This window comes from Aptenodytes forsteri, unplaced genomic scaffold (assembly GCF_000699145.1).
Source record: "Aptenodytes forsteri isolate BGI_AS27 unplaced genomic scaffold, ASM69914v1 Scaffold136, whole genome shotgun sequence".
NCBI classification, from domain to species: Eukaryota; Metazoa; Chordata; class Aves; order Sphenisciformes; family Spheniscidae; genus Aptenodytes; species Aptenodytes forsteri.
The window spans coordinates 3,088,800-3,113,480 of record NW_008796111.1 but is presented as its reverse complement, the minus strand read 5'-3'; the positions used below and the strand labels follow the sequence as shown (position 1 = coordinate 3,113,480).

At 40.5% G+C, this 24,681-nt stretch overlaps 1 protein-coding gene across 3 annotated transcripts; it reads left to right on the top strand.

Annotated features, from left to right (window-relative positions):
* Positions 1-1,137: 1,137 nt before the first annotated feature.
* On the top strand, positions 1,138-23,038 carry TSC1 (tuberous sclerosis 1). Of its 3 annotated transcripts, none has more exons than XM_009286958.2 (22): positions 1,138-1,222; positions 2,610-2,785; positions 3,658-3,761; positions 4,416-4,568; positions 6,471-6,615; positions 7,670-7,824; positions 8,151-8,224; positions 9,677-9,855; positions 10,318-10,427; positions 10,666-10,789; positions 11,175-11,290; positions 11,610-11,682; positions 13,061-13,159; positions 13,259-13,829; positions 14,557-14,600; positions 15,234-15,400; positions 16,291-16,473; positions 16,871-16,981; positions 17,543-17,665; positions 18,712-18,896; positions 19,004-19,165; positions 19,954-23,038. In XM_009286958.2, the coding sequence occupies exons 2-22, from the start codon at positions 2,680-2,682 to the stop codon at positions 20,438-20,440; spliced, it is 3,471 nt and encodes a 1,156-aa protein (XP_009285233.1). In that variant the 5' UTR covers positions 1,138-1,222; positions 2,610-2,679; the 3' UTR covers positions 20,441-23,038. The 3 variants fall into 3 exon arrangements, with proteins under 3 accessions (XP_009285233.1, XP_009285232.1, XP_009285235.1); XM_009286957.2 differs by having other exon boundaries at positions 1,139-1,222; positions 18,709-18,896; XM_009286960.2 differs by lacking the exons at positions 1,138-1,222; positions 2,610-2,785; positions 3,658-3,761; positions 6,471-6,615 and having other exon boundaries at positions 4,483-4,568; positions 18,709-18,896.
* Positions 23,039-24,681: the final 1,643 nt, after the last annotated feature.

Genomic DNA, 24,681 nt, shown 5'->3' with positions numbered 1-24,681 from the left:
TGTTTGCCTTCTAAACAGCAAGCTCTTTGAGGAAGAAGTTGAAGCTTGGAAGTCTGCACAATGCAGAGTAAAAAAAAAAAAAAAACCAAAACAAACAAAACAGAACCCCAAACCACAACAAATCCCAGCCCTAATCTTTTTGGAAAGCAGAGATCCATTCTATATTTGAGTAAAAAGCAACTCTTTTCCGCCACCCCAAGTTTCTGTTTTGTTGTCTATAGTTGAAAGTCTTGCTTACACTACCAGCCAGTTTTAAGTTTGCAGTTTTTAAGGTCTTGCCAGCATGGGACATGAAAAGGAATAACGTTTAAATCTGAAACACTTCAATTAGCAGACTCTGCTAGCTGCTTGTAGGTGAACAGAAATTTTATTTGGACTGCTCAGCTATGATCGTTGAAAACTGAGGGTGGCGGGTTTTTTGTGTTCTGGAACTGTGATTACTGGAACACTTCAAGAAAGTTTGTTGCTAATGAAATGCCTGTTGTGAGTGTGATGCCATATTATCACCTTTGAATTTGCAATCAGTGCCAGATTAAGTAAGCTGATGTCTTGTGGCCCTAATAAAAGTGACCTTGGGCAGTTCTGCAAGTACAGAGTGATATGTTGCAAATGACAAAGTTTACTGGTAGACAGGTTAACTCTTGCTGTCCAGTAACATTGTTAAACATAAATTTTCAAGAAAGTAATATGTATATAAGTAACTACAGAATTATCATTTAAAATAGAGCACTGATACATGGTCCTTGGCTAATGTCTAACAATGTTTTGACTAGAATCTAAAGACTTAAACAATTACAGTAATTATTCTATGTTCAGAATTTGGTAGGATAAGAGAAGACTTCTTTCTGTGTAAGATTTTACCTACCATAAATAAAACTCTATAGCAGCTTTTGAAGGTTCACAGTACAAAACTGCAATCTTGTGAAAGCCATCTAGTTGGAGGCAGTTGCACAGCTTAACCTGTGGACAATTCTGGAACGGGCACCTGTGCAACACCTCTTGGTGTTTTTCAAACTAAGGGCTGACTTTTCTCATGCAGGAGGTACGTAGCTCTGCTGTGCTTTGTAAAGAACTTAATGCTGTTCTGAATATACAGGGTTTGGTAAGGAAGAAATAAATTGTGCCTTTTGTTAACCTCTTCATCCTTTTTCTTTATTAGTGATCATGAAAGGTGTGTGGCTGACAGCATTGCAGACAGAAGCTCGACTCGTCCACAGAACAGGTGCTGTATACACACTTGCAGTAAAAAAAAAAAAAATCTTGTGTGCAAACTTGGTATGTGTCAGTCTTGCCTTCCATGGAGAAAGTGAAAAATGTATGCTAGCTGGAAGTAGGAGGAAAGAAGAATCATAGAATCATTAAGGTTGGAAAAGACCTCCAAGATCATCAAGTCCAACCGTCGACCCAACACCCCCATGCCCACTAAACCATGTCCCTCAGCACCTCATCTACACGTATTTTAAATACCTCCAGGGATGGTGACTCAACCACTTCCCTGGGCAGCCTGTTCCAATGTTTAACCACTCTTTCAGTAAAGAAATTTTTCCTCGTGTCCAATCTAAACCTCCCCTGGCGCAACTTGAGGCCATTTCCTCTCGTCCTAGCAAGAAATCCTTGCTAATAAAATTAGGTGTGATGTGAAGCCAGATTCTTTCTGCCACTGGGAAAGGTTCAGCATAGATTCTTATGGATGAAGAAAAACTTGCTTCATTTTGTGATAGATAGACAGATGTGATACCTGAATCCCTCCCTTGCTGGTACGTGGGAGGAAGCCATCTTAAAAACCTGAAATGGCTTAGATTTACTCCTGCTTCATACTGTGAAGCTGACCAGTCATGTTACCTGCACACTGTTGCTTTTAATAATCTATACAGTTTTTGCACTGCAGAATTTTTAATATATAATGCACAAATTATACGTGTGAAAACAAGGTATGTTGTGCTGCTAAGCTTGTGATTTAGCATGCACAGAGTGGCCGAGGAACAGCAGCTGTAGTAACCCTAACTGAGTTTCCTAACAGCTGCAACTTGGCCACATTGCAAGTATTAAAGCACAAATCTATTAGTATGCAATAATGCAAAGCCGAGGGCAGTGAATTTCTAATTTAGCCACAGGAGTGGAGAAGGATCTTGAGGTGCATATTTTCTCCAGAGTGTAGACCACTATGCAAAGGACTTGAAAGGTTGGCTGGGGAGGAATTGCTGTAAAGAAAGCGAGAATGGAGTGATTCCAGGGAGCTATTTGCATTTTATTCAAAACTTTAGTCTTAGTTGATTGACCTGGAGAGCAAATTAAAAAAATATGGTAACAGAACGCTCTGACAGTTTATATATGCTAGCCAAGTTTTTCTGCAAAACAGATTAATGTCTTTTTAAAAAAGATGAAGAAAACCCTGCTCGTGACTCATTGGCTTCTTTGTAAACTTTCCTCTTACAGCTTTTATTTGTAAACTTTTCTCTTACAGCTTTTATTGCAGATGTGTAGCAATCCTTTCAGTGTAAAACTGTTAAATGGGCAATACTGCAGAAAAGAAATAGGGAAGTGATGAGAGATTTAAGATGGAAAGGGAAAAAGGAAAGCTCATTCATCTGCTCTCTCTTCTCTCCTAGTCTGGTAGAGAGGCACCCATGAGGAACTTCCTGAAATTTTAATCTCCACATTCATGTTAGTACGTGCATCATGGCACAGCAAGGAAATGTTGGTGAGCTCCTCTCAATGCTGGATTCTCCAATTCTGGGTGTCCTGGAAGATGTAACAGCTGCGTTCAAAGATAATCTCGTTTGTGGTATGTATCCTTATATGTAATTGGAGGAAGAGTTTTGCTTTTACACCAATAAAGATAGAATAATAGGGTTTTTTTTCTATCAAGCACAGTCTTTGCAAATGCAACTTGAAAGAAACTCTTGATACTTGGGTTTGAAATTGCTTTAAGGACCGAGGCTTCTCTTCAGTCCATTTTGTTTAATGGCATGTCTCTTAGAAGGTCTGTTATATAATTGTTAAAATGCTATTATAAAATGACTAGCTTTTGCTGGGGCATAACCTCAAGTTGTGAGCTGATGAAACTTTCTTTGTCAAGTGTATTTAGAAAGAATTAGGTGTCATCCACATTATGGGAACTAGTGGGATTTTGTTCATTTGAAAAATAAACCACAAAAAACCCCAACCCCAAAGAAAACAACAGACCCAGACTTTCTTGAAAAAATGATTGCTGCTATTAAGGCATCCCTTATGTTGATAGAGCCTTTTCAGAGCATGAGAGCACTGTCACTGTCCTTGTCCCTGAACTTGCTCTCCTTTATCTGCTGAAGGGAGAGAATGTAAAGTTACTCCTGAACTCTTTACCTGTACTGGGTAAAACACTCTTGCAGTTCAGCTACCTCTAGGTTTCTAAGGTCAGACAGTAATTGTTAGTTATTAAAAAAACGAGTTACTTTCCCTGAGCCAAATGCAATTGCTTGAATGGTTAGGAACTGGAAAATGCAGTTGAGAGGTCTCGTTTTCCTAAAGGTCTGGTAAACACTAAGTACTGGTTTATGTTATAAATTAATTGTGTAATAGTTGTTAAAAAGTTGTGCAATGTCCCTGTAACAAATGCTTCATTTTTAGTGTATTGAGAATGTATGGTTTTTTTTCTTGCTGTAAACAAACTGATAGACCGTGGACCTATGCTTGTGAACAACCTGGTGGACTATTACTTGGAAACCAATTCTCAGCAGGCACTGCATATACTGTCCACACTGCAAGAGCCTCATGACAAGGTAAAAAAAAAAATCTTGTTATTAAGTATGGCAGATTTTAGCCTGGTATTGAAGCAGCCTTTAAATAGCATCTGTTAAACTCTGTTTTTCCATTCTGGTATAGAATTACCTTGTTGCAGAGATGTAGTATCTCTGTAGTAAGAGTAGTGAAGTTTTCAAAGAACTTCAGAGGTCTCCGTTTCTTGAGCTGCTTAAACTGACCCAATGAAGCAAAGAACCTCTATAAATGAAAGTTTTCTGAGGGCTAACATTGTCTCTTTGTAATGCTACTGCTGCTGCTTCAATGCTGGATGTGTTAGGCTAAAACAAATTGTGTATTTTGAGAGCAACTAAGGATTTTTAAAAAGATTAACAGAATGCACTACAAATTGTTTTACTTCTGCTGACCAGAATTTTTTTATTATTTATTTATGATAAGTGTTTTGAAGTGCAGTGACTGCTTCTGGACTGAATAGTTTGCATTTTGCTACCAGCAGACTTAAATTTATTGCTGGGTTTTATTTGCTCTTGGATCCTGTATATTACTAAAATACCTGTAGTTTCCATAATTGGCAGTGGCAAACTATTGAATATAGATTGGTGAAAAAGAATATATACCAGTTAAATATAAATACCTTTCCTTTTTTTACCGCTCTCTGCAAAATCCTCTACCAGCATCTACTGGACAAAATTAATGAATATATGGGCAAAGCTGCTACCCGTTTACCCACTCTGTCTCTGCTGGGACACGTGATAAGACGACAACCATCTTGGAAACATAAGCTTTCTCAAGCACCTCTCCTACTTTCATTACTTAAATGTCTCAAGGTAAGAACTGTTAGTTTTGTCCACAAAACACTTGTACACCTAATGTAAACATACATACTTGTAATGCAAGGCATTTGTTTTCTGTTTTGATGTCATTTAGTTAAGCTGTGAGAAGAGATAAAATGTTGATTAAAATACGGAGCCACAGTTGGAATTATATCAACTAAATGCTCTGTGCTGATCCTGTTATTACTGACAGTCTTGTTTCTAAAAGCCACTGTCACTGTATAACTTGGAGTTAGGAAAGTTTACTAAAACTTTTCTAAAAAGAAGTTAGACAGAGGGCCATCGGTGAAGTTGATGGATATCTTGAATGTGACCTTAATCAGAACAATAACTTGGAGTTAGGAAAGTTTTACTAAAACTTTTTTAAAAATAAGTTAGACAGAGGGCCATCGGTGAAGTTGATGGATATCTTGAATGTGACCTTAATCAGAAATACAATAACTTCCCATTAGTGCATTCTGAAATTTGTGCATGTACGGTAATATACTCTACTTGCAGTGTAGATGGGCCCATTAGACTATTCCATGGTGGAATTACCTTGGAATTAGCAGACTTTCCCTTCTTAGCTACAGACGTGCTGGATTACAAGGAGGTACCTGTTTCCCCATGTTTTGTTTTTTTTTTTCCCCATCTGCAAATTTATCAGTTATCATACTGTACAGTACTGTAACAGTGAATAAAGAATGGAAAGTGTTTTGAGACCTAGAATGCATTGTCAGTAATATCATTTAATATGATAGTGAAGAATTCGTATTAGTCATTTAAGTAACATTAAAATGCATGATGTAGTCAAGTGCCAGTGCTCTTCAAAACAAAAACACAACAAATTTGTAATTGCCAAAGAAGCAGCTACAAGTGCTGTTACTGAGTGCTGAGTTACTGACGTGCCTGATGAGTTCTGTTGTCCTTTTCAGTGTGAGTCTTATCTGATTGTGAGAGGAGTGAAGTGTGTCAGAAAGGTGGTGAGAGCAGAAGAGAGATGTGGAAGTGCTAGGAATGTGTACAGAGGGATAGGGATGGACGTGAAATGTGCTGTGAAAGGTTATGTCTGACTGAGGGAGAATAGAGACCGCAGATTACACAGAGGAAGAAAAATTCATAACACTGAATGTCCGATCAGCCTGCGTGGCTCTTGGGAGATACCAAGACCAGCTCAGTGGCATCTGGCCACAGGCTTACCTGTGCTGTTTACACCCCTATCCTGCCAAAGCAGAGGAACTACCAAGAAAATGCATGTTAAGCTGGGGAAGCAAGTAGGGGCCCCACTGGGAAAGAGTTTGAACAATTGCTGTGTCCTGTCCTAAAATCTGATTCTCTATTACTGTTTCATCTAGCTAAAGATTTTTACTGCCACATCCCTTTCTCTTGGTGTAAGCCATGGGGTCCTAGTTATTGTTTGAATTACTGCTTTATGAAATATTTAGCAGCCAGAGTCATCAACCAGGTTTAATAGAAAAGCTTTTGACCCTTGTGTTGGTAATTGGCCAACGTCCTTGAATACCCTGACCCTGATCAGATTTGCAGTTTCTTAGGCTCTGGATGCTGTGTGTGCTTAGCTCTGGGAAGGAAGGTGGTACATAAGATGCTTTACCTACCCGTGATTTTTTTTTTTTTCCTACTCAATTGTGGAACTGCGGTGATGTTCCCTTTTTAACTAAGTCAAGTCTTTACACAGAAAAGCAGCAGCAAAATAGGAGCAAGAATCCCAAATTTTTAGAGTTGTTCTGGATGAAAGAGACGATAATCCTGGTTCATTAAGTTATGGTAGGTTTCAGAAGGACTGTTTCAAAGTAGAGAACTTTTTCCATGATGATGATTCAGTGTTCACTTCATCCTTGGAAAAAATTAAGTTCAACTCTATTAACTGACTAATGCAGGTTTTCTCCCTTCTTGCAGACTGACACAGATGTAGTAGTACTCACCACAGGTGTCCTAGTGCTAATAACCATGTTGCCAATGATTCCTCAGTCTGGCAAACAGTACCTTCATGATTTCTTTGGTATCTTTGGGCGTCTCTCAGCCTGGTGCTTGCAGAATCCAGGTGAGATTTCAACTTTGTTGCATGCAGTTATGGTTTAGTAGTATCCTTGTGACCATTATGCAGTTGGTGAGCACATTCTTTTGTGAGACTGAATGGTCTGAGATTATTTAATGCGGAAAATGATGTATTAAGCCCACAAGCTATTCTGTTCTTTGATAGGTAGCATCGGGGAGTGCTTCTTAGCTCAAAATTTACAAATCTCTTAGATTCTTCCATGTGGTGCTGCTACTACATGAAGTTTCACTGGACCGAAATGCTACCCTGATGACAGTGAAAAGCAGAGATTGATCTTAATGGATAGAGAAGGGAAAATGCTAACATTTGAGGCAGATATTTGGGAATTTGAGATTCCCAGTATGGATGGGGAGGGGGTAGAAGCAACATGTAAGAGTTTCTTATAATGTGCAACTATCAATAGTCATGAAAGTGTTGGTAAAACTAGTCTTCTCAGTTATAGCATTGGTTCTGATGAATTGGTTTTGCTGAATTTTTTGTAAGGTGTCTGATATCCAACACTAGTGTTATCTATGTGTGTGTCTCATGGCTGTGTGAACAAATGCTGTGTTAAGCACGCAGAGATGCGATGTAGAGGGCTATTTTGCATTGCAAGTAGGATTGGAACTTACAAGATGGCTAGTGAGACTCAAGTCTATCGCGATTGCTTTTTGTGGATACAAGCTTTTAGTTTTTACCTTTGAAGTGAAGCAAACCTAACTTTCTTTTTTAAATCATACAGTCGTCAGTCTTGAAAACTCTGGCTCACTATCTAGAGGGGTTTCAGGTTTTAACTTGAATAAAAAAATGCTGTGCTTTGAGAATGACAGGATACTGGTTGGAATTAATGGTCCATATCTTAATTTTTGGTTTCGCTGTGAGCTGATGAGTAAGCGTTGCCTGTTCTCTCAAAAGACTTCACAGTTTTGCTAGGGACTGTTCATATCTTGGAAGACTTGTTCCAGTTAACATTTCAAATTTAAAAGTACTTTGCTTGCACTCTTAGAGGTTTTGTTCTTTTCTCCAATGTAATGAAAAAGATTCTAACGACTTTTTCCAGGTCACGTGGCAGAGATTTATCTTGTCCATCTTCATGCCAGCGTCTATGCTCTCTTTCATCGTCTTTATGGAATGTATCCTTGCAATTTTGTCTCCTTTCTGCGTTCTTACTACAGCATGAAGGAAAACTTGGAGACCTTTGAAGAGGTAGTCAAGGTAAAATGCTGCTCGTCTCTATATTATCTGAGACAAGGAATTCATAGCTGTATAAAGGCAGGTATTTGCCAAGTCAATACACTACATTGATTTAACTGAGGGCTGCTCAACAAAACAGGATAAAAACAGGCTATTGGAGGACTGAAATATCAGTTGGGAGCAAGATGATCTCTTGAAGCTGTGATGATGTGTCTTAGCTTTATCTGTTAAATGTAACATTCTGAACTATCGGGATCAGTAGGTTGCTCATCAGCTTTGTTTAGTTTAGTGCAGTCAAAAGATGCTGTACCGATAATACATACTTCTTCTTGCTCTTGCTCATCCAGCCAATGATGGAACATGTGCGAATTCATCCAGAATTAGTGACTGGATCTAAGGACCATGAACTGGACCCACGAAGGTATATATGTTCACTCTGCTATTAGGAGAGGCTATTAATGAGCAGCTTTTAGCTGGGTTATTTCCGAAGGCTTACAGCAAAACCTTTTCTGTCAGCAACAGTGTGTGCCAGTGGTGTTTTGCCACCCATATTCATAGGTATACCAGGTAAACATGAAGACTTTCTTCATCCAAGCTTACAGCTGGATGAATAAGCAAAAACTGTTGTGAAAGACCATTAACAACAATGTTGGGGTTCTAAATTCATTTTGTGTCTGGGATAGAATCTGTCTTCTACTTAACAGTTGACTTTGTCTTGATTTTATGACTTAACGATCAAACATCCTCATAAAGTTCTAAAAGAATTTGCTTATAATGAATAAAGAGAAACTACCACTGACCTGCTTCATTGGCTTAAGGTTTGGGTCATTTTTTTGTTTGTTTGTTGAAGTACTTGGTGGGATTTAAGTGTTTAAAATGGCTTCAGTGTGTCTTGTTTTGGTACCTAGATATTGGTTCAGTTAACAGATCAATTCTTTTAACAGGTATGTCTTAACGTTATCAGCTGTATTAGTTTTCTTTAGAAATAGGCTCATTTGCCTGCAGCAGCACCACTTGCTGCTTTTCTCTTGTCTCCACAGGCCCAGCCACTGAAGAGGAGCAATTGACTCTTGTTGCTGCACAGTAGTGCTCTTGCCCTGCTTTTCAGAGCCACTAGGAAAACACTACTAAATGGGAACCTATTGAATATCACAATGCTCAATTTTGCAGGCTTCTCCCAGACAGGGGGGAGGGTGGCACCACTAAGGAGTACAATTGGCACAAAACTACCAGTTCAAGCCTTCTAATTTGGTATCTTGCACATAATATCTTGCATTCAAAAGCAACTCAGCCTTTAATAGACAGCCTGCTGTGCTTTCTCTTCTTTACAGTGAACTTCCATCCCCTGAAATATTGGGCAGATCTAATCTGGCTGCTTAATTTAGGGAGAAAAAGTTTTCAGAGTGAAAGAGGTAGTAATAATAAGAAACATTCCCAAAACTTGGGAGGAAAAACACAGACCTGAAACTGGCATTGCAGATTGTGTTTGCTTAAATAATATAAGATTCCCTCACTGCTGGCATGTCTAAATTTTGACTACCAACATCTGAGTCTAGTTGAGCTGATTTCTACAGCTGCTGAAGCTCAGGATCAACCAAGTCTTCGTGTGCTGTTCCTCCTTTCCAGAGTGCTCCATGGCAGACCTTTATGGATCTCTGTGTCAAAGCTGTTTGTCTCCTCTCTGAGACCCCCTCTCACAAGTCATCTGGTTGCAATTTCTGTATGGTGCCTTGTTCCAGTTTTGGCTGGGAGCATGCAAAGCTGTCTGGAACAAATGAGCCATCCTACAAGCCAGTTCCTCGTATCTCCAGGAACTCTTGTTTGTAACAATAATTGACTAACTTACTCTTTTGGATCCAAAAACTGTCTGCAGGTGGAAAAGACTAGAAACTCATGATGTTGTGATAGAATGTGCCAAAATCTCCCTGGACCCTGCAGAAGCCTCATATGAAGATGGCTATTACTCTGTGTCTCGGAAACTCTGCACAAGCTTAAAACATCATCAAACTGACCCCAGTGCCAGCTATTACACTGACACACAGAGCAACTATGGTAAGACCTGCCTGACGGCTAATGAATACGCGTTTCCTGGAGGAAAACTGGCCATATAGCAAAAAGACGTCTTACTAATTTATCCCACTTAAAGTCCGATTCTTAGGCATTAGAAAATAAACTGTCATTTAAAAAAAAAAAGAAATATGTAGATATACGCTCTGGTCATGCAGACATACAGAATGTTGGCGAAGTTGCCTTTCCACTGCCTCTTCCTCCCCTGTCCCGCCTGCCCCAAAACAACAAACCAACCAAAAAAAAAAAAAGCTGTAGTATGTAATATATTCAGTAAATATTTTCTTGGGCTGGAAGAAAAGTCTCTTGTTTACTAGCTACGATTGTGTATGTTGAATGGATTTGAAATGTTTTGGTTAAAAGCCTTTAAATACTAGCCAGAAGAATCATTGATTTGTATTTGATGTGTAGGATACTTTTAATTTTTTTTTTTTTTTAAACTTTCAGGGACTTCTACCCCATATTCCACTCCTCGGCTAACACTATCACAAATGTCAGGGCAGCTACCTCAGATTCTGAGCCCACAGTCAATACGGCTGTCAACTGAGCCACAGCAGGTAAAGCAGAAGATAAAGCACAGCATGGTTTTAATTCTTTGCACTTCATTCGTAGTTTCTCGTGACAATCTAAACAGTTCATGTTTCTGAGAAGTACTGTGAATTCTTCAGAACTTAGTGTACGTTTCAGATTTAATACCTATCTGATTTCCTCTGTCAGAACCTGGATACAGATGCTTCACACGTTCCTTTTCTGAGCTTCACTGATTTGTGTTTATTGTGTATTGCTTTTACGTAGGTTACCATCTGGAGTCCTTCTGCAGTTTGTGGTATGACCACTCCACCAACCTCCCCTGGAATTGTTCCATCAGAGTCATCCCAGTCTGCATCACAACCTTACAGCAAAGCTTTTGGCACATCTGGTACGTGCTGCATTTTGGAATTAGGCCTTCAGGGTTTATTATAATAGAAATTCTGGCTGTAAATTTTGCTGTCAGCTTCTTAAATGGGAATGCCACATCATGCCATTTGATAGGCTTAAGTCATCACTTCTGTGAACCGAGTACCTGGTCATCCAGAGCAGTACTAATGTAAACACTGAGATAGGAAGCAAGTTACGGTGAATTAAGTGTCAGTCTGAAACAGGCCTTTTGGAAACTGTACACTTTTATCTTGGTAAATAGTTGAAGGAGATTAGGTAGTAAGCGGTTGAGATAGTGTTTAAATGTATAATTCTTCACGTACAATATTCAGCTGAAATGAGGAAGTGGGAGCCTTGCTGAGAAAACTTTTGCTCCTCCTTTTCAGCAGGGGGGAAAGGAACACCTTTGGGAACGCCAGCCACATCTCCTCCTCCACCCTGCACTTCAGATGACTTTGTGCATGTTTCACTCCCTTCAGCTGCTGCCATGCCTCCTAAAAAGGTATAACAAAACTCTTCTGCCAAACAAATCTGATTTTTTTTTTTTTCATTGACTGATTTTTTCCGTAACTGAGAAGGAAAATCAGAGTAACTGACTTATAAAAAACGTTGTGTTTTATTGCAAAAACTCCTTTTCTTCTAAGTTTAGACAACTATCGCCACTTCCAGTTGCACAGTTTTAAGACGTCTTGTGTTGGTTTGCTACTTAAGCCATCTGTTTGCAGGAATTTCCTTTCTATGAAACTGTCCAAGAGGTTTGTTTCCAACAGATGTCTGATGCAAAGAATCTATTTTGGTTTTTCGTTTGTGTTTTTTTTCAGGAGGACAAACCAGATCCTGGGAGGCCTTTACTGTACCGACAGCAAAATGTCATAAACAGCGATAAATCATTGGGTAAACTCCATTTTCCTCTCCCCATTACAATAACCTATTGTAAACAAATCCTGTTTTTATTGACACATGTTCCAATTGCCAAACACTTTTCCACAGGTTTTTTCTCTTTCTTTTTTTTTTCCTGAGTTCTTCGTAGTTCCAGGATCCTGCCTTAATCTGTGATTCAACTTAAAACCTTCTTGTGATGCTTTTGATTTCATTTTAACTATTCACCTTCAGAAATAGCTTGCAGAATTTTTTAACTGGCCCTCATGCATACTTATGAATGTTGAAATATACAGATCTACACTGAAGGCTGAAAAAGGATATTTTTTTTAAAAAGCTGATTCTTTGAGGGTGAACTTTTTTATTAGAAGCAGCAAGTTGTATATGAAGTCTTACTTGAACAAGTTTTGTGTCACATGTCTGGATGAAACTGTAAGGCTGCACATAAGGATAGATATGATGATCCCTTTTAAAGGCTCTTGGAAAAACTTTGTTTTCTATCTACAATTATATTGCTGTACTTGAACCTTTTTTTTAAAGTCCTGTGGAATAATTGAAATCAACAGTGGATGGTTGAGGAACTCAGCTTCTAATAGGTAAATCTAGATTGCATTTTCCATTCTCTGTCATCTACATCTGTGACAGCTGTAGAAAGGGATTTTGGCACTGTATTTGGGACTTCTGTACTGTCAATCTTTACCATCCTCAAAGCGGAGACGATAGTGAAATTTAAAGCTGGTTTTACTTGCTGAAGTTTTATACAAACACCAGAATCTGAACTTTCTGGATTACAAGTTAAGAACAGGCTAGGTTTTTCACTGGGTTCCTAATCTGTGACTGAACCGTGAACATGAGGTTTCTGCCTGCATGCTTTAGTGTGTATCTCCCTGGCAGCTGTCTCAGAGTTTTGATCAGTAGTCGCATATTGTCAAGTTTGTATTACATCAGCTGGCTAAACTTCTTTTTTTTCAGGTAAGGAGCGTGTCCTTGTGTAGCCAGATCAGAAGCTAAAGGGGAGTTTAATGCTAATGTGGAAGCAGAGTAGTCACTCTACACTTAAGCCTCTTTTATTTATTTATTTAATGGGTTAAATTGCAAACAGCACATCCTTATTCACAGAGGCGGTCGCCTACGCTTGTTGTGCAATAGCAAATGTTACGTTCACAAAATTACATTTTGGGATCGGGACAGACCGGTGACTGATCTCTGAACTGGTTTCCACATAGAATGGAACAAGAGTCAGACAGCTTCCGCCTCTGAGGAAGCCTCTGAAGGAGGGACAAGCTAATTCTAAGGCCCTTTCAGCAGTGAAAGACTTCTGTTTTGTGCTGTGATAAGGCTGGAGAAAACAGCATCTGTACAACTAACTTCTTTTTTCTTTTCTTTTCTTCAGACACGCCCGGTAGTAAAAGTTCAGTAACCTTAAGTGATCTTCCAGAGTTTTTAGGTGGTTTGTCTTTTGAAGATAGTGCTGAAAAGGACAGAGAGGAAGGTAATTTCTGTCATCCTTACATACATCTTAGCTAAGGAAATGTTTGTAATGTCGAAATACAAGATGTGTAATTATGCTCCCCCCTCCCATCCTTCTCAGATGCAATATCTAAAGAGATCTCCGAGATCACAACCGATGCTGAACACATGGTGCCTAGAGGAGGATTTGACTCCCCATTTTACCGCACAAATGAAAGTCTGTCAGGGTCTCAAAAGAAGACCCATTCGGTAGTCTCTAGTGTTCAGGGACCCAGTCAGACCTCTGAGCCTTTAACATCTTCTCTGGACAAGCCTGGGCCTGAGAGTGCGCGGGAAACACCCAAACAAACGTTTACTCCCATAGACAAGCCCTGTGGAGGCTCTGGTGAAAGCCCTGCTGGTAACAGGGAAGGAATCTCTGGGGAGACGAGTATTCTCACTCCCAGCCCTTGCAAAGTACCAGCACAAAGAAGAGTGGTGTTTGGGAGTGGGCAGCCTCCCCTATATGAGCACCTTTTTGAGGTTGCATTACCAAAGACTGCCTACCTCTTTGTTGGCAAGAAGACTGAGGAGCTGCTAAAGAAAGCCAAGGGAACCCAGGATGATGAGTGCATGTCCTCTACTTCTCCTGTGGAAGTACTGGACAGACTGATACAGCAAGGAGCGGACGCACACACTAAGGAGCTGAACAAGTAGGTGACTGAAGATCTTACTTTGCAAACTTTTTTGGTTTTCCTTTTTGTGCTGGCTTTATTTTAATAGCTGTGCCTGAAAAGCAAGTGCGTTCTGTGAAACATTACTGTTAACTGAGCTAGGGGTTCTGGGTGGAGGATTTTTATATTTGCAGTGGTAAGTAGTTTGCTTTGGTGTAAAAAAAGGGTCTGTGACTCTTATAGGACTCTTAACTGCCTTCACTGACAGAGCTTGGGATGAAGAAGCAGGGCTGTTGGCTGTGCTACAAGTGTGGTTTTGGTACCACTGTTAGTGAGACTTGGTTACTTTATCAGGTTTAAGTCCCACACTAGATAGTCAAAAGCAAATGTAGAAGCCAAGGGGAGATTGACACTTTCTTCTTTCTAGTATACGTGAAGCTAAGAACTGGAGAACCAGATTTAAGGTTTAGGTGTATCTGCTGTGTTCCTTCTTTTCATCTTATTACCCTGTATTCCGCTTTGTCCTTACGCTGTTTTCTACGCTTGAGAGAATTTTTCTCTAACTTCCAAGAAATTGTGCCCTCCATCATCTGCCCTTGCAACCTACTGCTTTGCACGGTTCCTCCTTATTCTCTTCATATCGACCGACCATAATTGTACTTTTACTAGGCTGTAAGCTCTTGTGAGGTGGGCATTCCATTTTAAAGTGACTTGCAGTGTTTGCATACTTAAACTTGCTATTTAATGCTGAATTTTCATTTTTCAGATTGTCTCTGCCAAGCAAATCTGCTGACTGGACTCACTTTGGAGGTGAGGAAGTTTCTCATGTGTTTTGGCAATCTGTTCCTCTGTTATTAGACTTGCTGAAACAATGACCTGCATACTTTTTCTGCTGCATTAGTTAAAAAAAAAAAAAATCAAAAGATGATGCCCTCCATTAAGTCATGGTTTATCTGCTTAGCAGATAGACATCTGTGTTCCAGTGAGATGAGCTGGTGTTTTTCCTCTTTGAAAAGTGAAAACTGCCTTCCCCACCATTCTAGACATCTCTACTTCTGACCATTTAATCTGCTAGCCTTCAGAGTGATGCTGATCATCTAACAGATCGTTCCACCTTTGAAATACTACTTGAATCTAAAACTGATGATTGTTTTTCTTTCTGCTTCACATGTGTGTCATAGTTTTGTCCTCTTAGGCTTCTGTGGTGATGGTGAGCTTGGCTTTTTTTCTTAATAGAAGGAGCAATCCATTTGAAGCACATACATGTTGCTCTGGGAAAAACGTTTACAATTTTAAGTTGTGTTGGAGATCAAATAGAACAGCAGATTTTTAAGTTGTAATTTCAAATAAATGTAATTTGCTTATTTTAGAAAATATTTCCCATATGTGGAATAGGGACAGTACGGTTCAGTAACCTCTTGTGTCTTCTAACTCCAAATCCAGGCTCTCCCCCTTCGGATGAGATTCACACCCTGCGTAACCAATTGCTTTTGCTGCACAACCAGTTATTGTACGAACGCTTCAAAAGACAGCAACATGCCCTTCGGAACCGTCGACTCTTGCGAAAAGTGATTAAAGCAACGGCACTGGAGGAACATAATGCTGCCATGGTGAGCAGGGGTACAACGCTAGCAGTCATTTAAACACACTGGTGCTAGAACAAGTATTAATTTGGCCAGTATCTTTCAGTACCACTCGATTAAAAGAGAAGCCTCGTTTCTCACCTTATTAAAGTCAGTGTTTGTGGAATGACTTGTGGATGAGTTGCGTGCACCATGATTATTAAAACCAGTAGTTTCTATTTGACTGTAGGCAATTGAATCAGTGGATGCCTGTGTGCTTGACCCCTGCCAGCACTTACCTTTGGATGATATTAAAGGCTTCACAGTTAGTGGAGTGGTTACTTAATGCCTGGCTAGACACCTTATTGCATTATTTGAAGAAGTATTGTCCTTCCACTCCTCAATTGAGGAGCAATAGCCAAAACTTTGAAAACTTGAATGTTCTTTTCCAGAGGTATTTACTATGATAAAATTTGAAGTTATAAGTGCATTGAAGGATGCCTCATTACAGATTTAGGCATGTTTCCTTCTGTACCTTCATATTATAGCTACTTCCATCTACAGTTTCACCATTTGATAATTCAGCAGAAAAGCCAAAAACAGCTTTCCAAATAGGTTTTGGCAAACGAACTGTAGCTTCAGCTGTGAAGCCCAAGTCCCTGTCGAAAGCGTGAGGTGCAGTGGAAGAACCTGTGCCTTTGTATGTGACTTGGAGTTTTCAGCCTGTCCACTCTAGCACCACTTAATCTTTTTCAGCCAAAAAAACCCCAAAAGCCTTAAGAACATGCTCTATATAAAATGTTCTTACGTATGGAAAAGTGTTACGCCTGCACGCTGTTAATTGATGCTAGTACTTTACTTAGCTAGCAACTTAGGACAGATATTCTAACTGATAAAGCAGGTGTCTTGTCTGATGCTTTGTATGGGGTTCTTAACAGAAAGATCAGCTGAAACTACAGGAAAAAGAAATCCAGGCCTTGAAACTGAGTCTGCAGAAAGAACAGGCAAGGTACCACCAGTTTCAGGAGGAACATGAAAATATAGTGGCTCAGCTTCACAGCCAGATCAGACAGCTGCAACACGACCGGGAGGAATTCTACAACCAGAGCCAGGAATTGCAGGTATGAAGCATGACACTGAACAAAATTTATGTTATCTCCTTACTGGTTTTAAAAATAACCTTCCTAATAACGTGGCATGAAATATCTGACAGAAAGTTACATATCTCTAATAGAGATATTGTCCTAATTCAGAATAAGACAGCACGTAATTGGAAATGCCTAACTTAGTCATCGTCCTTGTATAGTTCTGTTTTGTCCTGTCTTCGGTTTGGAAATAGGAAAATGCAGTTTCTTAGCTGGTTGTTTTGGGACTTTCACAAGTACTCAGTGTAACTTGATTTACAGTGCTGGCTTACGGCCCTCCAGCCGTATGCCATTGCTAGTCCTTGTTAAAGTCTCAGAACCCTGAGTGAGGTTTGGTGTTGTGTTTTGTTTTTTTTTTTTTTAATTTGAACAGACCAAGCTGGAAGACTGCCGGAATATGATTGCAGATCTGAGGTTAGAATTAAAGAAGGCTAACAACAAGGTGTGTCACACTGAATTGCTTCTTAGCCAAGTTTCTCAAAAGGTAAGAAAAGCCACTGTTCCCAGGGTCCTTTTGTGTCTTTCTGTTTGTATTTTTTTTTCTGGTAATTTTTATCAGGTACTTTTTCTTTCTTGTTCTGAAAGAAGCCTGTGCTTAGTTCCACAGAATCTAGTACTAATTGCACAAAAACAACACAGGGAAATGTATTTTGGTGAAGAAACTTGAAACTCCATTCAAAAGCTTCTGAAACTTCTAATTTTGGCTGCTTTTTCCACAATAGGCATTTGCAGATTGAGCAATATGAATGCTAAATCTTGGCATCTTAGAGATCTTGTTTGTATCAGAAGTTGAATGGACTTCTCGTGTAAGTGGAAACATGGTTATATTGAGGGAAGCAATGTCTATATGGTGAAGTTCTGTATGGACTGTCACCAGCTTTATGCAAACTAATTTATTTAACACTTACTGCCTGTGATGCATTGGATTCTTGTCTTTGTCTCCCTTCTTTATAAAAGTACCCTGTGAACACAGTGCCAATCAGCTGTGACTCTCCTGCTGAACTGTTCATTCCAGTGTTTGATTCTGTTCAATCTCTCTTTAAAGCTTTCCAACAGTGAATCAGTGCAACAGCAGATGGAGTTCTTGAACAGGCAACTTCTGGTTCTTGGAGAGGTCAATGAGTTGTACCTGGAGCAGCTGCAGCACAAGCACACAGACACTACAAAGGTATGATTGCAGAGTTGCGGAGGGGGCCCTTTGGGGAAGATTTCACTTGAGGTCATCATCAAGCTGTTCTCAGCCTTTTGTTCAGAATGAAGGAAATGCTTCATAACTTAACAGATACTTTGTTTTGAAATTGATTTTCAGGGATTGGATTTCGTATTTAATCTTCTGGTCAGATATTTTTGTGCACTGTAGGTTGATGGAATCTCTTCAGTGCCCTGTGCCTGAAAGCTAAGAAGGGGATGTTAGGGTACACCTGAAGTCAGTTTTAGCCACTTGATGTAAATTCTTAGCGTGTTTTTTTTTTTTTTTTTAAATTGCCAAAGGCCAAGACTTTACTGTGCTCTTCATGTAACTGGCAGCAGACTGTTGCTGGTAAAGTAACATTGGGCTCTTACGTTTGTGAAAGTGTATAACGTAGGGTAGTATTGCTAGAATTTGTAGAAAGATCTTAACCAGGATTTTACAGGTTTTTGTGAGGTGCTTTTTTAAAACAAGCAGTCTTACTCTTCTCGCTCAGTCATTTTCCTATTAAGAGTTAGTATTAACTTTACTAAAACGTCTGTGGTTCATATGGTTTTACTTCCTGACTTCAAAGAAACCTTTTTTTAATTAGAAGCAAGTAAATTGCACAACAATATAACTGTTTCTGCGTGAGAGAAAGTGATTAAAGAAGGTGAATAATAAGCCAAAAAAAAAAAAAAGTATTTTACTGGTATTTAATGAAGGTCATGTTGCAAAAACGGTTTTAAAATTGACTTTGTCGATCCTAATCTGGTGCAGAACTGGTAAGTTTGCTTTGCTGAAAAGGGCTTTTCATAAGGAACGTTAACGTGCTAATAAATTCCAGTGATGTATAGTTATTTTCACAGTAACTTAATAGTGTACATCCTCAGAGTATCCAGTTTTCTATATCTGTTTTTAGAAATGCTTCTTTTATTCCATCCTGCTTAAAAATGTGCCTATTTATAGCATCAGAAACATGTTTAAATGCTAATAAAAATAACACACAAATCATACTTTAACATTGTGTTCTTTCCTTCGAGGAGGTTGAAATGTTGCACGCTGCTTTTCGGAAAGAACTGGAGAAAGCAAAATTGTGTGTTCAACAGCAAAGCCAAAGGCTTGACGCTTCCCAGAAACGGATAGCTGAACTGGAATCTCAGCTTGCTAAAAAGGACCACCTCTTCCTGGAGCAAAAGAAATACCTGGAAGATGTCAAAATCCAGGCAAGGTAGGAGCTCCCAATGTAAAATTTTAACCGTGCATTGTCAGACGTACTATCATAGTTGTGGCAGAATCCGGAGATGCTGAACGTTTTTGGTTTCTTTTTCTGTTCAGAGGTCAGCTGCAAGCAGTAGAAAGTAGGTACAAGGCCCAGAAAAGAATCACACAGGCATTTGAGCTGGAGATCTTGGATCTGTTTGGCCGGCTGGAGAAGAGCAGCCTACTGAAAAAACTTGAAGATGAAAAAACAGAAGCAGCTGAAGCAGCAGAAGAAAGGTGAGGGTGGTGATGTAAAATACGCTGGACTCATGACCAGCTCCTTGGAAGTTGATAATCCTTGTGGAACTCCTAGCACTTGGAGGCATCATCTCAAAATATTTCTGTTACTCCCCTTTTTACAGACCGAATCTGTTTCAGGACTCTGCCCAGGTTACTGAGAGTCATTGACAAAACTGCAAGTGCTCATGAAGTACTTTTCAGAAAGTTGAACCGTTACTCAAAGTTTGAGAGAAACCTCTGGTTTGTCTCATAGACCGGTCTCTTTAATCTATGAATTGTTACGCTGTTGTTAAGGAGTTGTTTTACATATGCCTACCTGAAGCGTCTGGGTAGTGCTGTGCTTTCCTTCAGATCATGCCCTTTTTTTTTTTTCCTACACCAAATTCTGCTACAGCATCAGGATAATTTCTTGCACTGCCAGCAGATTTGCGGCGATCCCCTGTGCTTGGGTTAGGTGAAAGAAAGATCTACAATCCAAGGAAGATGTACAGATCTCTTCCTTTAACTGAGTAGGATCCAGTTCCATTCTGCTTTGGGGTTATTGTCAGCTTTGGACTTAAAACATTGGATGTTGCAAAGCTGAGTGTGTGACACTTACTTTTTCTGGTTACCCTCTGTCACTTCTGCTTTGCTACAAAACTGTGAAAGGAAAACTGTTGAAGTAGGTGTGCAGTAGCAGAAATGGAAAGTAATCAAAGTAACTTGCCTCCCCCAGCATTTCCCTTTCCATTGTAAACAGTTGCTACCATTTCCTTGACACTGTATCCTCCCTCTTTCCAAAACAGGCTGGATTGTGGTAATGAAGATACTGTGGCGGGATACAGCGAAGAAACAATTGGTAGAAATGGAGAGACCAAACCTCCCAGCTCCCGAGGTAGTAGTAGCAGTAAGGGCGGCAGCAGCAGTGAGCTCTCCACCCCAGAAAAACCCCAGAACCAGAGATTCAGCAGTCGCTGGGAGACATCCATGTTGCTGGAGCCCTCGACTACTGTCCCACTGACTGTAGGTTCACTCCCCAGCTCCAAGAGCTTCCTTGGAATGAAGGCACGAGAATTATTTCGCAACAAGAGTGAGAGCCAGTGCGATGAGGAGGGTGTAACCATCAACAGGCTTTCTGATGCTCTAAAGACTGAACTATGTAAAGATCCAAGCATGGAGACAAAGGCCCCTCCAAGCCCCGATAACCTTAGCCTCTCGCCTAAGATCCAGGAAAGCAGTGTTGGACAGCTTCATATCATGGACTACAATGAAACTCATCATGACCACAGTTAAAAAGGAAGATAGTCAATCAGTGTTATTTTCATATTCTTGGCATAGAACAGGAGGCGTGAATGCAAGTTTAACTAAAAGCTTTTATGTTTCTTTGGTCTGAGCAGCTAGCTCATGCAGCGGAATAGGATTGATGTCCAGGAACAGAAGGAGGCTGCTGAACGAATGCAAAGTGGATTTTTGGGTCTGGAATTGAAATGCCCAGCCTAACTCTTGCTTCTTTCTCAAATTCAGTCCTTGGCAGCGTGTACTAATTTGAAGGGACAACTGTTAGCATTTGCAAGTATTTTTTCCCCTTTCTCCCTGTCCCCAGTGAGTGGCTGCGTTTATGAACTTGAGTGCAATATGAGGCCAAACTAACATTTGTGAGTCTACTATGAATGCTTTGTATTTCCTTGCAAGCTTCCACGCAGTTAATTGTGCTGCCTGTCCGGGTGACTTCGGTTGCTTTCATCCTGGAAAGAAGCAGCACTAGAGTTTCTAGTGCATTCATCTAAAGGTCTCTATTTTGCCTGTCCACTGTCCCCCATCCCTCAGAGCCCAGTCTTCATTAAGTTGGACTCTGATTGAATACCTAAATGTTTAAAGAACAGTGTACCTCTGCAAAACCATTCATTCACCCTAATTCATGATCATTGTTTATATTGTCCTTAACATTTCCTGGAAAGTTACGTTTGAACAGACACTTAATAAGGAACTGGAGCTTGTAATGCGGAAGAGACCGTATATGCTGAAGACTTGTTAAAACACTAGCTTCTGATTTTTTTTTTTTTGGTATTTTAAGTGTTTGCCTGACAGACTGGTACTGACCTCAGACTGGTTCATACGGGAAAGCAATTGGGGTGGGAGAAGAGGGAAAAGGAAGCTTTACTCAAGTAGGGAGAGCATGCAGAACATGTATGTAGAATTGCAAGCTTATGAAGAAGAGCATTTGTTTCTCTAATCAGGGAAATACTTGTGCTGCCTGACCCTCCTTCATAGTTCTGGTCTTTGTTCCCCGACTGAGCAAGACCACTGCGTTCTGAGTCCAGGAAGTTGGCTTCATTCTTCCTGGGAATACATTTTCAGGCTTGACGTACAGAATAGGGTTTCCTTTGAGTGCTGTTCTGCTCAGACTGCAGCACGTTTTTCAGCTCAGCAGTGTCAGTTTGGCTCTAGATATCTCCCCTTCACCTTCATCCTGTTTCCTTAGAAGACAAGGCTGAAGAGGAAGCCTGCTCAAACTGAGAATCGGAATTCTGTCCTGAAGCCTTTCTGCGTTAATCATGTTTTAAGTCAATGATGAGCCTTCTGTGAAGGAGGATTGTGGGATCAGGGCTTGTCAGTGGTCAGACTCAATCTCCTTCGTGACAGAATAGGGCCCGCTGTTAGGAAGTGTGCTTGTTTTAAATGTTAGCTATGTCTGGGTCCAGGCGTACTTGGGCATATCAGGCTTCACAGCTACCCTGCATCACACGTGGCCTCTTTTCTTAAACATTCTGTGGGTGGCAGCTGCTGTTTAAGAGTCGTCTCACATATAAATCAAGTCCAAGTACACTTGCAGTTGTAGTTCAAATCCCGTCTTAACCTGAATAGGAACAGGACTCTCTCAAAGCGGCTGGCAATATGCTAACTTGCGCCTGCCAGTGCTTTTCCTCCCATTTCCGCTTCTTCCATTACACCTAGGGTCTAAATACATTTCTGCCTGTCCAAATTATTCTCAGTGTCCTTTCGGTTGGTCAGTCCTAACTCTGAAAGTAAAGGTGAACGTCGGTGGTTTTGTCAAAGCTTGAATCTGCATGGAATAGAAAATAGAGAGTTGGTTGTAAGTGACAGACTGGTTTTGTCGACATGTCTATAGGCTTTCTAAGACTTAGTGGTAGCAAACGTGGTAGCGTATGTTTCAGTAAGGTGTGGAGGTTTCCTGCCCCTTGCCCCACCGGATCCCAGCCCCAGGAGCGAACGGTTTGCACATTGCCCTTGAAGGGCTGGCTCGGCCGCTGGGTGCCGTCGCGTTGGAGGAGTTCGTTAGCCCATCCTTCTGCTTTGCCGAGCCCCGAAGAGTATCTTGCGTATATGATGACTTCCCTTGTCCTGAGGAGAGGCGGTTTTTGTTGTCGGTTACAAAAATGCCCTGGCGGTAACGCAAGCTCATTGATAAGGTGGCTTTTTTCTTCTTTTAAAAAGGATTTTAGCACCGGGATAGTAATGGAAACCACTTTAGGTTTGTTTATGGACCACAAAGATTATGGAGGAACAAATTTTGCAATTTTTTTTGTAAGTCTAAAAATCATGGATCTGCTGTATGTAGTTAACTTGCAGTTTGTTTGAAGGGGTCCCATCAGTGAAGTGGAAACAGATTTTTTTAACTGACTGCTTTTAGTTAAATCTAAAATTGCTGTCTTTGTCAAGTTAATCTGTTCCCTGCCTCGCTCTTTGTAAGCATGTTAAACAATCCACATTAAATGCCATAAATATGAAATACAAGGAAATGGTACAATCGTAAGCTAAAGAGAACTTAAACCAAAAGGAGGTTTTGCTGTCCTTATTAGAATGTTCTAAAATGTCAAGGCAGTTGCTTGTGTTTAACTGTGAACAAATAAAATGTATTGTTTTGCACTACTCTGTCTTAACTTCCCTGCAAGCCCACCTCTTTGGGACCGAGCTGTGCCGAGACAAGACATGCAGAAACAAGTCCAGTATCGAAGCATCTTCCAAGATCTGCATACGAGGGAGCAGATAAGTGGTTCTGCCCCGTTTTTGCAGGGGGTTCGTTGTGAGAAGCTCACTTTTCTGCGTGGAGCCAAAGCCTTTTTTTTCTTCCGTGAAAAACAAACTCAACGACGACACGCGGGTGTAAGCCATAACTTAACTGCAAACAACGCGGTACCGCAAATCTGCACATCAGCTTTCTGAACGGCATTGTTCGTGTAGCCTAGAGACTACACGGCGGTCAGACAAATTAATAGCTGAAAATGTCGAAGACTTGTTTGCAGAGCTGGGGACGCTGTCAGAAGCTGGCTGGCTCGCTCTGTCCTGTCCACGTGCTTTTCTCTTCTGTCCCCTGCTCAAGAGTCACCGTGCGCGCAGGAGGACAGTTTCTCAAACCAAGGGGAACTTTGAGGCCATTTTACTGTAAGCTCCACCTAGTAGGTTAAGGTTCTTTTCTTCTGTTTTTGTCTTTTTTCCAGACCGGCACTTTCTTACTCGTTTTTGTTGGGGTGTTTTTTCCTGAAATAAATGAATATTTGAAAGGTGGCTCAAAGCAATTTAGAAATTCATACGTGAACCTCAGCATTCCAGTTAAGGACTGAGTATAGTTCTTAAATTTGAACAGCGCGTGCAAGGGGATGGCGCGAGTGCCATACAGTCTGTTCGTGAACACGCTTTGGCCGAGTAACGGTGTTTATGGAGAATTTTATGTAAAAGTTACCATAAACATCATCTTGGGGTCAGGTGATACAGAAAGTTGTCTTTGGGCCTTCTGCATTGGGATGAGTTCTACAGCTACAGCATGGCGTAAGTGAAACGAGAACAAAGCAGAAAGTGAATTTGACTTGCCCTTACCTTATTTTACATCCATTTTGCATATCCCTTAACACGCTGAGCATTGAAAAGCTGCACTTGCTTATATAATAAACAATAATTAGATATATATTACCCACCGAAGTACATCCACTAGGGTACAAAAGGAGAAAAATTAAGTACCTTTACTAATGCCAAGTGGTATGTTTGGTAGTTCATAACCCAGCTGTAAGTAATAAACACGCAGTAGACACGAGGGAAGGAAATACTTCAAATTCAGGAAATGAAGTTATCTTTGCTGATTTGATCTTGATTTATTGGAACTCCTTAGCTGCTGGGGCAATGGTGGATTTTAAAAGTAAGTGGTTACAAGACAGTTTAGAAAATCAGCAAGAGTTGAGTTACTTTCTTCATCCGTTCACAGAAGCAAGAGCTTTGCAAGTAAAGCTGGCCGGGCGTGCACGTAGGCTTTACTTTTCAGGCAAGACTTTTTTTCCAAATAATTTTGACTGACGGTCTTCATGATTTCAGCGTCTGTGAGCTTTACTCGGCTAAACCTTTTTTCCTGAGGTCCTCTTCAATCCACGCGCGCCCTCTCGTTCTGGGCTCACCGGCTGATCTTTAGTGTCAGCCAAGGGCTCTTTATGGCTTCCTCAAAGCGGTCTGGGCTCTCCCTCCCGGCGACGCGGCGCTTGGCCTTCAGCCGACCCAAGGCTCGGTCCAGGCTGGCTGCTCCGCCG